The 14,082-nt window shown below is 41.2% G+C and overlaps 1 protein-coding gene across 1 annotated transcript in view; it reads right to left on the bottom strand.

Annotated features, from left to right (window-relative positions):
* The window catches only part of Crybg3 (crystallin beta-gamma domain containing 3), a 118,836-nt gene that overhangs the window by 53,945 nt on the left and 50,809 nt on the right, over positions 1-14,082 (bottom strand). Inside the window, exons 4-8 of the mRNA XM_041678460.1 lie at positions 7,604-13,697; positions 6,159-6,203; positions 5,770-5,885; positions 4,499-4,646; positions 305-441 (exon numbers count right to left, since the gene is read on the bottom strand). Of these exons, the coding sequence (XP_041534394.1) occupies positions 305-441; positions 4,499-4,646; positions 5,770-5,885; positions 6,159-6,203; positions 7,604-13,697 (6,540 nt within the window). The remainder of the gene's footprint in view (positions 1-304; positions 442-4,498; positions 4,647-5,769; positions 5,886-6,158; positions 6,204-7,603; positions 13,698-14,082) is intronic.

Genomic DNA, 14,082 nt, shown 5'->3' with positions numbered 1-14,082 from the left:
TCCAAAACCACAGAGAAACCCTGTCTCGAAAAACCAAAAAAAAAAAAAAAAAAAGACAACGTGATCCATCTATCAAGAAGGCTGGGGATTCTGTACCTGCTCCTAGGAGCCATACATCAAAGCCTTAATTGGATCCAGAGATGGACAGCATACATTTTAAACCAGGAAGTAGTCTTTCTCGGGTATCCGGAAGCATAAACAAGACTAACTAAAACTTCAGAATTCATAAGTCATCTACTGAAACGTGAAGCGAAAAGGTTAACTGGCGGCCTTTAATCGCTACAACTGAGAAAAGCCGACATACACTCCCGACTTCACCATGAAGGACGCGGACTTGGGGATGTTCAGTTCTTCCAGGTTGGGCACAGCTCGATGGATGTAGATAGGGCAGCACCCAGGGTCAGACTCGGGGCACAGCTCTATCTCCGGAATGCTGCAATCCTGGAAAAGAAAAACTGCCTTTGAAATCATCTAGAGACACACAGGCCAGTGTTGTAAACACCCTGGACACCCGGTTACAATGCTTTCATTGTGCACTGGGAAGTCTCCATGAAGCAACACAAGGGAGAAACTGGTGATCCTTAAGCATTTTTTTTTTTTAAAAAAAAAAAAGCTTTCCTTGGGAATCAAATGAAGACTGCAACAATCACATGAACGTTGCTGGAAAAACTACCGTCTTGCTTTCTTTTCTTTTCTTTTTTTCTGCTTCATTTTTAAAATACTTCTCCCGCTAAGAATGACTCAGTTACTAAACGATTTGAGGGCCAAAGGCCTGCATGCTTCCTTCTCAGGAGCCTAACAAAGCCTAAAGGGAGGAAAGGACTTAAATAAAAGCTGATCTCCTGGGGGACATAAAAAATAAATAATGGAGAGGCACTGCCCCTCTGGTGTGTTTATCTAATTTTCATCAACAAAGGAGAAGGAACTAGAGGTGAGGGGAAAGGAAATGTGTTTTCCTACTTGTAGGACTTATTTGTTCAGTGCAAGTTGGCTCGATGATAAAAGGTATGAAATTTGACTCTGTCCCAGCCTTTAAAGATGGGACATCCACTGTCAGACCTTCCTTTAAAACTACACTTGCCCGGCTCTTTTTAATCCACTTCCACTTCTGGTACAAACTGCAGTAATAACCGCAACCCACAACTATGAGTCAGGTGAGAGCACCTTTAAACCCTGAACTTCAAGAGCACCACTCCCTGGATCAATACACATCAGATTGCTCTTTGGATTTGGTTTTCTACAGCATCAGGACCCACACTCACTTTCCAGAGCTCTGCAGTCACACCCCAACACTGGCCTCTGGAAGTTTTATACATGCCGTTCATGATGCATCTAAAGCCTTCTTTATTAAGGGAAATTTCTTATAATATCTAATAATCTCTTGAATGATGTTTAAAAATACTGTCTTTCTCTGAATATGGCTGACAATGAGGGCTGACTGAGAAGCCAAGGACAATGGCACTGGGTTTTGATTCTACTGCATGGACTGGCTTTGTGGGAGCCTAGTCTGTTTGGATGCTCACCTTCCTAGACCTGGATGGAGAGAGGAGGACCTTGGGCAGGGATCCCTGACTGGTCTTAGGACTGGAGAGAGGGGGAGAGGGAGTTGGAGGGGGTGGGAGGGAAACTGGAGGAGGGGAGAAGGTGGAAATTTTTAAGAAATAAATTAATTAATTAAAAAATACTGTCTTTTCTTAAGGAATTAGAATCACAATCATTTTTCCGTTTTCCAAAATTACAGATAACATCCTGTTCAAACATACAACCTCAAAAACTCAAGAGTGCTTAATTATACAAATAAAGTTTCAGTAACCTGATTCTCACCTCTAATGCTTGAAATACAAATAAAGGCATTTTAATAAAACGAGTACATGCAACAAACATCAAAGATACCACTAACTAGAGACTGGGTGACTTCCTTTTAATTAGAGGTTTTACTATTTTAAATTTTTTAAACTTTCCACATGCTGAGTTTTCAATTGTTCTCAATTACAAATGAAGTAATTTAAGATACCAACTGGAATATGCTGTCCTAGGGAATTAAGTACCAAACAGACTTTATTAGTCAAAACATGTTATCACCATTGTCTGTCTAAAAATGATTCAATTTAACTAAGAAAAGGAGTCTTACTCCGAACAAACTATGAAAGTACTAGCAGGGCATGTATATTATGTACAGTTATGACATGTGGACTGTGATGTTTTCCTTCAGATATACTTCTGAAACCAAGCAAATTTATACATCTCTTTTTCAGAAATAAGCTCCTAAACCGAAGTAAACTAAAGCAGCACAACCTAAATGGCCTTTAAAACAGGAAAGTTTACGGCCTTCTGAAGCTTCACTTTACAATTAGCCAGAAATATAAAGAACAGTCACCTGTCAATCTTCAACCGTCTGTGGTGTGCTGTTGATAAGAGAGTGCTGCTAATGCTGCCTCGAATGCTGTGGTCTTAATGGTCCCCTGGGGAGTGGAGGTACAGTCGTGGAACACAGAACTAAATGCCTCACACAAACAAGTTTCCTCTGCATTGTGTTGCACAAACAATGTCTGGGTGGTGGACTTTAGGGAAAAGGCTAAGAGGCATTCGTGTCTACAGTAACACAGAAGGAAATGGCAAGGCCGCCAAAGCATAAGGAGAGCTCAAGAAAACGATGAGAACAAAGGGAGAAGAAGCCTTTCACCCTCACACAAGACAAATGCGAGATTCACTCGAGGTGACTGAAAGAAAGAGATTCGACTAAGCTGTCTTTGGGGCGAGTATTCCCAAAAACAGCCATCTTTTCAAGACTCGTATAATTACTGATGGGCAAAGGCAGTCAAACTCTTACAACTAGAGGGTCCTTTACGGTAAATTAGCAACCATAAACAAGATGACTCAAAAGTGTGTAGGCTTTATTCAACACTTTTCCAACCATGCTATATTTTGCAAATGTATCTTGGTAAAGTCTCATATGATTTATATATGTAAGTTAAGGTTATAGAGGAGAAACAGTAAGAATGAATTGTAGTTAACAAAAAGGGTAAAAAGAATGATCAGTTTTTCTCCATCTTACCCAAGACGCCTTTAGTCTAACAACAATCTCTCTTCAGGGTTCACGAATGGCAGCATTAACCCTAGCGATTTCTGGTCAGAATGAAAGGATCATGCCTTTGAAATGGATGTACAAGGAATAAATAGTAAACAAGGAGATTTACAACGCTGGCTCTGATTTCAGAAAAGACTGCACTGGAGTCATTGTGCTGTTATCCCAACCCTAATAATTTTCATTGGCTGCAAATAATGACCCTTAAATAGAATCAACACATGCTGAACACTGAAGGTCCCTGCTGCATTTGTTCACAGTCAAGTGAAGACATCATTAAATCAGGACCTTAAGTTCAGAGGAGAGCAACTAAAATCAAGATGATGAAACAAGGTCACGTTGGCTGAGACAAGTCTAGGCAGGACAAGAGCTGCCATGAGAAAGAAGGTATCCCTAGGCAGAATTCTGACAGAGCTGAAGAAGAAAGGAGTTCCATGCCCGAGTCTCACTTTCTAAAATATTTCTACATTTTCTGCTTGAGGTTTAATAGTTTTATTTTCCTCCCATACTAAAAGTTGGTTTGTTGAAGACATGTGATCAATCACACTACAACTGAAAAAAATGACTCAATGAACAAACAATGGAAGAGAGAAAAAATGTGAATAATAGCTAGGCAGAGGAGGGAAAGGCAGGACTGAGGGGCAGATAGAATAAGTAAGAGGAATCTAGGCTTAAGAGGAGAGAAAATGAGGGAAAAATAAAGAGTTGCCAAAGGTCAGCCAGCCAGCCAGGGAGTAGGATATACAGAATGAAAGAAAAGGTTAAAATACCCAAAGCAAAATGTAGATGAAGAGAAACAAATTAAATTAAGTTATAAGAGCCAGTGGGGCAAGCATAAGATAAGGTTGAACACTGACAAGTAATAAGCCTCCGTAGCTTTATATGGGAGCTGGTAGCAGTCCAAACGAAAGCCTGCCACAGAGGCTCTGAGATGGAAGACCTCCCTCATCTTCAATAAGTCTCGAACAGAAAATGAACAGCAACACTTTCATTTTCTTTCCCAATTTTTTTTTTCTAACATGCCCCAGCACATTTACAGATATACATACCCACCCACCCACAGGCAAACACACATGCAACACAGTCATACTAAGTAGCAGTATTTAAGTTAGAAAAAGATTTGGAACTACTACCTTTTTAAAATATTCCTACAGTAATTATACCTAGCAGTTTATCTTTTTATCTATGTTATATATACATATATATAAAGTTATCATTCAAAATTATTAAATTTTATAAATTTACTTTTTAAATTTTAAGTTATCATTTGCTTAAACATTGATATGTATAAATTTAAATATGAAGGTTAATACATTAACACAAACTATTTCTTAGCAGTGTGAGGCCACAGGACAACTTTAGTACGTGATTAAAACCAAAATAAATTCAGTGGCAAATGAATGGCTGCATTACCTTTAAGACACGCTTGATAGAGCCCAGTACAAAGTTTCTTTCTGGGTGCTTCTTGTTCTGAAGAAGCCAATCCCGATTTAAGACCTTTTCCCCTTCTTCCAAAACACATTTCTGACCTTGGAAATGGGGCTTCTCATATAAAATCCAGCTGAGTAAACAGAAGCACAAGAGGCTGGTGAGTTGACATCGCTAAGAACGGGTACTGAGTAGGTCACAGACCATTGTATGTATTTTTTAAAGCTAGTTTAGCTCCTGCTATTAGCATATAATGGTACTTTAGAAATAATAATACAGACTAACTTAAGTTTAAAAATATCTGTACAAACTAGAAATGAAAATACTGAAAATGGGAGGGAACTGGAGACATGGCTGAGCAGTCAAAAGCACTTGTTACTCTTGCAGAGGACCTGACTTCAGTTTCCAGAACCCATATGATGGGTCACAATCATACATAATTCCAGTAACACCCTCATCTGACCGCCACAGGCACCAGGCATGCATGTGGTGCACCTATACACATGTAGCCAAAGCACTCATACATATGGAATGAAAAATATTAAATAAAATTTAAAACATTAAACACTGTATTACAATAGAAACATGACTATGTAGTAATACAAATATACTGTAATATGTCACATACATAAAACCTTACATTTATATAAAAATAATTTAAGGAAGCCAAGTTACGTTTCTGTCTTAATTGTTCTATCACTGGGTACTACAGACGTGAATCCATTTTCTTTCATGAAGACAACACTACACCACATTGTTTACAGCCCACATACTGGCCCGGGCTAACCTAAACACTGGACACGGAAACTCTGGCTCCAGTATGTCCACGGGGCAGTGTCCATAATAACAAAGGAGGTTGTCTATCATTTATCCACCACCCTAGGAATTCAACTATACAAATGGCTCCGTGTAGCCTTCACATTCCACAGCTTCCCACAACTCTGAACTCATTTTTTCAAGGCCATGTTTCATTCACTTGTCTTGCAAATCTATTTAGATAATACTGCAATTGTAAACTAGCACTGATGCTATACATTGGATCTTGCAATCCACTGTGGGCATTAAGTACTAAAAATAGCCTATATAGCATGTCATAGTAAATAAAAGGAGTAAAGTATAAAACACTATTAATCTTTCAAATATTCTAGTAAATTGGGGGAAAAGAATATGACTTTTATAAATGCTACAAAGGATAATTATAAGAAGCCATGGTTAATTCTAAAAAATAGGCTGTAACATTTCAAAAGGGTTCTTACCAGCCCCTTACAACTTTTATCAGTGCCCCATTCGGGAAAGACCACGTTGTAGCATCAGGAACATTACAGTAGACTTCTTGTTTATATTTACTTCCATGGAGATCATAGATAATCATCTGTAACATACAGTAAATAGGTGGGCATAGTGACTAATTTTCAGAATGCATAAAGAAGTTAAAAATGTCATAGAACATAAACAATAAACTTCCCTGCATGAGCAAAGCGAATGTTTTTAGTAACTATTGCAGACTTTTTAAATCCTTAAGTTTAAAAAATGATTAAAAACTCTCACTAAAGTCAGTCAAAAGGATTTGTCTTCAATGCCACAAGCCTGAAAGCAACCAGAGTTTCAGTGTTTATATCAGCCCACAAGAGAACAACATGCTTACCTTCCCAGGCCTTGGGTTACACCTCAGAGTTTGTGTGTCAACATTCTGAAATAGTAAAAGTGGAACAACTAAGATATAGCAGGGACAAAATATATATGTCTACATACAGAGTCCACATTTTCCACAGTCAAACCCAACTGGTCACACACTGACTAGATAGCCATGCCATGTATATATGCTTCTATAGCCCAGGAAAACAAACTGTAAATACAGAAGAAAGTAACAATGTCCCTGCTTTCAAGAAATGCACAGCTCAGAAGGAACTAATAGATGATCACACTCCAATAACTACTGAAAACACAGTCAATGGCAGCAGCAGGGAGGGGAGGGAGGGAGGCTGTGGGCCGGCGAGGCTCTCTTAAAAGAACAGGATTTTAAACAGTGAAAAACTGGAGTAAAAAAACAGTGAGAAATATTCCAGGAAGAGAGCCACCTTGATTGTTCCTTGGTGTGGAAGCATGGAGAACAGTCAGGAGTAGGGAGACAAAGTGGAAAACACAGAAACCAGATTTTGTACTTGTGAAGAGGGTCTGCTGTATTTGGTAAGCAGCAGGTACCAGAAAAACCAAAATTTCATCTAATACCGTCGTTTATTTTTAAATCATCTTGGTTTTTAGGGTAACTGCTCAGTATTCAACTATTACTAAGTTACTAAGTTAGTTCAAAGTCAAGATAGAGGTCTTGAGGATTCTTGAGAAAGTTCCATGGTATTGGCAATGCCAACAAAGAAAACTCCATGATCAAATAATATTCCACGTTAAACATATGAGTGTTTCTAAGCCAAGGAAAAATGTTATCTGAAGTTGACTGTGTTTTTCAGCTATAATGTGGCTTTTTGTTTTTCTTATCAGGCTGCTCGACACCCTGCTTTGGGTGAAGGACGTGGCAAAGGAAAGAAGTAAAAATGTTACTGAACTGAGATTTTCATGACATAAATAAGTTAAATGGGAAGTAGCAATATACAGTAATCTGAGAAACTCAATAACTATCACTTCATTTACACTGAAATATTAGCCAAAAACTGTGAAATCCCTGGTTTCTCTAATAGGGCCTTTACATTCTAAGCAATTTTGTTTTCCTGTTGTTAACAGATAACTAAAAAGATATGCTATGACATGCTTCAAAGAATATTCCTCAAGTTATAAAACAACAAAGTTTACTTCTCAAAGTACTATCTGTGTGTGTAAAGTGAACCCTGTCCTTGAGTGCTAGGTGACCACTCTTGATCTACATATACACAGCTCTTTTTGTTTCTTTTCTTTTGACGCAGGGTCCCACTAAGATGCCAGGTTAGCCTAGAACTTGCAGTTCTGTTGTCATAGCCTCCCAAACTTCCAGGCCTCTGCTATTGTGCTCCTCCCAACACACGGGTTTTCTTTATAAACTTTCAGAGAGTCTCACAACCAAGACTTCTGCTTCACTAGTTAAAGAGCTCAGGAACTTACCTCTATATAAGGACTCAATCTGCCTGCATGGTCTTGGACGCGGAAGTACTTGGATACGGGCTCCTGAAAGACACCACCAAATTGGGTTCCTGCTTCTGAGGAATGCGTCCTGGAAGTCTGCAGATACTGATGATAGGCACTCTTCAGGGAAGAGTGCAGCTTGGAAGTCAGATCTGATTTCTGCAGAAGTGATGGTTTTTCTGGCCACAGGCCAAGCTGCAGGTTGGAGGTGGTCGGTTCACTGGCCTCCACATAGGGCTCGGAGAGTCCAGGGCTTTCCTGGTCATCGTCAGGGTAAAAGGTGACAGAGGGATCTGCCAAGTCGAAGGTGACATGCTCCCTCCTTTCGGCTCCCCAACCTTTCCCAGAAGCTGCTGCTGCTTCCTCCTCATCGTCCTCAGCCACCTGCCTGTCATCTTCATCGAAATTTCTCTGTAAGCGCTCCGACACCGACTGGAGGAGGGACAGGACAGATGACGGCTGGTTTGCACTCTCTCTTGATTTTGTGGAGCCATGGTGACCTGGCGAGACCTCGCTGGACAGGACGTCCTCCTGGGAGCTGTCATCCTCATAAATGGGACTCAGGGCTAAGGGGTAAATTTTGTACCTTTTGGCTTCTACTGATAGGAACATTTCTGAATTATCTCCATCAAATGCCTCGCCCAGTTTACCTTCTTTTTCAAAGTGATGGACCAGGTCAGTTCTGCTCTCAGACCTTTCACACGCGAGGCCAGACATGCTGTTGGAGGAAGTGTCAGGAAACAAGACAGACTGTGTCCCTCTTAATTCGGTGGAAGCATACTTGTCCTCCTCCTGAAGGGGCTCCTCGTACAGGATAGTGAAGGAGGAATTCTCTTGTTCGTCCTGAGGAATAAAGGCTAAATGCGACTCTTCCTTTTCATCGCTATAATCCAGATCTCTCCTCTTGTCATATACTGAAGTAACAGACTTTATTTTGTTGAACCTTACTACTGAGTCCTCCTCTTGAAAATCTGGCATTGCTAAGGCTGGGTAACCCTCATCATCCTTACTTAATGTCGGTGACTCATCGCCTCTGAAATGCAATGCAAGTCTGTCATCGTGTGGGATCAATCCCTCCTTTACGTCACCAGACCACGCTTCTCTTTCTCCAACACTCTTCTCCATGTATTCTTGAGGACCCTTTTCACTTTCAGCAACAGGATGCATGACCTCCACTTGTGTAATGGTTACCTCTGGTGGTGTTCCATTGGTTTTCTCGATGGTTACCTGCATAGGCAACACTTCGAGGTTCTCAATGCTGCCACTAGAATCTTTCAGGGCTGTTACTTCCATTTCTATCTTAGAAGGCATGGATTCAGTTGTTCCATTTGACTGTTCAGTATCTCTTTGAGCTCTTTTCTCCAAAATATCCAAGGAAGAAGGTACTGCCTCGTGGCATGTTTCTTTCACGTCTAACACAAATGGGACCATTACAGCATTTCTATAGACATCTTCAGCATCCTTTTGGTAAGTACTTTCCATTTCCGACACAGGTCTCTCTAGCTTTCCACTAACCCTGTCAGTGTCTTTCTGATAAGTGTTTCCCGCTGTGAACCTAAAAGACATCTCTTCAATGTTGTCAGGATCTCCTTCAGAGCCCTTTGGGCCACCATCTTCCATTTCCAATTCAACAGCTATCACATCAGTCTTTGCAACACCACTTTCGTCATCCTTTTGGTAAGTATATTCCATTCCTAAGGGATCCGTCCCTTCAGCTTTTGAAGCAATCCCCTCACCATCTTTTTGGTAGGTATTTTCCACTTCTGACAGAACAGATGCAACCCCTGCCTTTCCAACATCCCCTTCAGAATGTTTTTGGCAAATATTTTCCATCCCAATTGAAACAGGAGTTACCTCAGTCTTTACAATATCTCCCTCAGCATCTTTTTGATGTATATTTTTCATTTCTGACATAGCAGGCGTCACCTCAGGTTTGCCAATGTCCCCTTCGCTATCCATCTTACAAGCTTTTTCCATTCCCAAAGGGGCAGGTGGTTCCTCAGGTTTTTCAACATGTACCTGAGCATCCATTTGGTATATGCCTCCCCCTGCAAGAATGTCAACCTCTGGCTCAGTTTTTGCAATGTTCAATCCAGCATCCTTTTTACATGCTTTTTCTTTCTGTGACATAAGAGGGGCTGCTTCGTGTTTCATAATACTCAATTCAGCATCCCTTTTACTTGGCTTTCCTATCTCTAACATGGAAGGTATATGCGTAATTTTCCCTACATTTACTTCATTATCCTTTTTGTGTGCTTTCCCCATATCTGACATTGCAAGGGGTGTGCTTTTGGTATGTCCCAGCAAACCTTTTTCAGATATGCATACCAGGCTGTCAGACAAACTGTTTTTGGAGGTGCCAGGCGTGTGGACATCATCATTTGCAAATGGAGGCAAGTTGGAATTTAATACAAGAGTTCTAGTATCTTCTGTTGCCATTTTGTGATTATCCACACACTCTGTTTCTGCTGCCTTTTTATGGTCCTCACTGACAAGTAAATGTGGCTTCACTTCATCATCTAACCTTGTATGGGGCATGTCTTCAGCTTGTAAAACAGTCTCTGATTGCTGCAAATGTATATTATCAGACTGTTCAGCTCCACTTCCAAAACCCGGGGACTGCTGACAGGAAACAGTCTCTCTTCCTTTGATTGACTCAGTACCACTTACTAAGTTACTTATGGAAGAGAATTTACCTAATAGTTTATTTGCACTAATTTCACACGTGCTTTGATTTGCTGCCTGTTCTGATATCAAGAACTCCCTAAAGATACCAGGTGGTTCAACGCCACCACTGTTCAGAATCTTTGAAGTGTCAGACTGAGGTTCAGATGCCCGGATATTTTCAGTATCACTGAAAGCATCAGTCAGATTTTCTTGGACTGCACAAATAACCTCATCGACTAATTCCCTGGTCTGTTCTTCTAACAAACAAGAGATATTCACACTATCGAAATCAAAAAGGAGACTTGTCTCACCAGCTGCAGGTGAAACACTGTCCTCCTCCTCTTCTTTGACCTCTGACATATTTTCCACACTTCTCTCTTCCAAGCACTCTTTCAGCTGGATGCCCGCTAACGTCACTTCTGATGGGTTATCTTCTTTCACAGTACCTGGGTTCATTCCATCATCTTTGGCTGGATGCTCCTGGCAGGTACCAACCGTGTATTTGGATTTCAGTTCTTCCCTGACAGAACTCAAAATCTCCTCAACCAATGTATCAGCTTTTGAGAGTAAACCACTTCTGAGTAAAAGTTGGCCATGTGCTCTTCTCCTTGCTTCTGTCTGGTCAGCAGATGCTTCAGAACACTGCTGGCATGAGCTGTTAACTGACACTGGCGCCCCAGCAACTGTTCCCGTCTCTGTCTTCATGGGATTGTCAAAGCAGTCAGTGGCTGGGAAATCAAGAGATACCTTCCTAGTCTGAGTCCCCAAATAGCCCTGACATGGCATTGCTTTTGCCCCTTTTGGGCTAGACATCTCTAATTCCAAATCAGCACTATTAGGGCCCAGAGGGTCAGTAACAGAAGCACCTTCATATGTGAAATTTACAGTAACTTTTAAAGAATCAAAATGACTTGGGAGGATATGAGAATCTATAGCTGTGCTATCTCCTTGAGAGTGACAAGAGGAAGATGGACTACGAGCACCAGCAGTCTGGACGTAAGAGTTTTCTCTGGGAGAGGAGGCTTCTTCCCCTTCTGACCCCAGCAGAGAGGGAACATTGACTGAGCTAGGGTCTTCGGATGTAAACCCGTTTTTCTCTAAACAGGCATCAGAACCCAGAAAAGATGAATATACTTGTATGTTGTCAGTTTCTTGGAACTTTGGAGAAATATTATCTGAACTCAGTTCTTCCATTTCAGAGACACTAGAACTCTTTTTAGTCGTACAAGAGGTCAAAGATGGACTGATTGTGCACATGCTAGCTTTACAGTTCTGTGCCATGTGCCTCGTGGATTCCTCCTCTGGACCAAGAGGTACAATCCCAGGCTGACTGCTTTTGAGAAGAGAAGCAGGATTATGTAGGGTGTCTATCTCTGTTTCTTGTGCACTGTGATGTTGAGAAGCAGGAGAAATTCCAACCTGGTGATTCTCTTTAAAGCCACCACCTAAACACATTTCTGTCATCTCTTCGTGATCCGCTGATTGACCATTTTTGTCCTTTTTAATTTCCAGAGAATTTAATAAGACAGTCTCAGCTAGCTCATCTGCAACTGTTAACTGAGGAAAAGAAAGTTCATCCTGAGAAATGTCTCTGGGTTCTGCTTGAGAGACAGACAGCTTGGACAAGGCTTTCCCTTTTCCAGAATGTGATGCAACAGGGAAGCTGCTCTGAGCATCAACCTCTCCTATTTTAACAGCTTGGGTTTCCAAGGAAAGAGAATCAGTCTTCTCTGTGGGGCTACTTGCTTTAGTGTTTGGGGACATTGACCCTGCTTTCTTACGACCATGAGATGAAACAGAATTGTAACCCTCAGAGACACCTCCATGCTCACAGTCCAACAGATCTTCCCCAGCTAAATGAGTGCCAATGGTTTCAGGACCTAAAGGAAACTGGCATATTTCACTATCAGGAAGAGTTTCCTTGGACTCAAGGATGATAGACAGATGTCCAAGGTGAAGGGAAGGAGTCTCCCTGTCTGCAGCCTCAGAATGATTTCCTACATCTTGAAACTCACTAGGATGAGAGAAAATGTGGCCCTGTCCAGCTTCATTGGACAGAGATTGCTCACTCTTTAAGCCAGGGAAATCCAACTTGCACAGCATGTTGAGTCCAGAAGCAAAGGTGGATGGTGAGCCACTGCAATCAGATGTTTTACAGTCAAGGTTAAGGAGTGTCTCAGCACCAGGGAAAACTTGAGCGCTTTCTGGATTCTCTGCATGTAAAGGAGATTTTGAAACAGGATTTCTATTTAGTTCAACATTCACTTTAGGTGCTGTCTCACTTTCCACAACTGCTGAGTCGTTGATGTATTTTACAGAACCAAGCTCCTCTTGATTTCTTCCCACACTGTGAGTTTTGCCATGTACTTCCAAGCCAAGCCTTTGGGCTTCTGTTTTACACAGTGGCTCAGTAACTTTGGGTAAGGACTCAATTCCATCTTCTGGAGCTCCTTGATGACTTAAAGTTGTGGGCTCACCCCCAGAGGCACCTTCTGTTTCTTGCATAATTTCTGAAACCACATTTTTCTGTGATTCTTGTGCAGGTAACCTCTTTCCTTCATTAACAAGCTCGGAGTCTGTCACAGCATGTCCCTGGAGAGCAGCAATGCTGGTGTGATTGACATTCTTTCTTGATGGGTTATCTGCGGCTGGCTTGTCACAACACTTACTCTCTGGCAACTGTACATCTTCATGCCTAATTGATTTATTTGGACTTGACAAATTTGTACTTTCCACTTTAGTAGTGACACTCCCATCAGATTTACTACAAGAGAAATGAGAAACAGCAGGTCTCTGAGGCTCAACATGTTCCTCTCTTGGCACTGACACCCCATCGCTCATCACAGAGCTGTTTTCTCTCCACGTATTTTCTGTTGCAGTTTTTCTCTGAAATTCTGGACAAGGGAGTTGGCTGCTTCTGCTTCCTATAAACAATGATGAACATACCAAACTCCTCTCAGGCTCTGAGTCACCTTCCCCAACAACATAGCTGGGGTTAGACACTGAAGAAGAGGAGGCCCGACTTCTCCCAGAGCCTCCACGGCTATTTTTATCTAAAATAGTCTCAGATGAAGCACTATTCTGCAACGCTGGGTTATTTTCCAGACGGCTTTCTATGTTGAGATTTATTTGGCTGTAGCCAGAGACTTCTAATGGACCCCCAAGCAAATAGTCTTTTGTGGCTACCTGTTTGCTGGCTGACGACAATGGGGCCATCACAGGGTCCATTATATCTCTAGAGCCTGTATGTGTGTGTGTACTGGAGTCAGAGCTTTTGTCTTCTCTCTCTAAGTGATTCACAGTTTCCAACACAGTCTGCTGCTTCAAGTACTTCCTGATTTGTGTGGGGCCTCGATACGTTGCATATGTTACCGAAGGCCTCTCGGGTTTACCAACAGTGTCTCTTCTGTGAAAAGAAACAGCATGGGTATCAAGCGATATAATTAATAACAGTGTACCACTGTGAAGTGTATCCTTCAAATACTATGTCTCCTGTAACAAGTTTTAGAGAATATTCTAGGAATTTTAAAGTTTACCTGTTTTGTTAAAAATAGTAAAAATCTGACAAACAGCCTGTAATTATCATACCATATGAACTTCTCAGAACTGTTCCTTCTTATCTCACTGCATATATATTTCTAATTGTGGGGAATAGAAAGAACACAGAATGACAAACCAAGGCTTGGGTTCTTCTTCTTATCCCCAAACACCCTACCCTAAGGCAGAACACTGACCGTGCTTTGCGTTGGTACCATTAAATTTACATATTACTAATTTCTCTAGCAAATCAG

The sequence above is a fragment of the Microtus oregoni genome, unplaced genomic scaffold (genome assembly GCF_018167655.1).
Source record: "Microtus oregoni isolate MIOR12 unplaced genomic scaffold, Mior012 000030F_ref0000283, whole genome shotgun sequence".
Taxonomy (NCBI): domain Eukaryota; kingdom Metazoa; phylum Chordata; class Mammalia; order Rodentia; family Cricetidae; genus Microtus; species Microtus oregoni.
The sequence above is the reverse complement of the archived record's forward strand: the minus strand, read 5'-3'. Positions and strand labels throughout refer to the sequence as shown.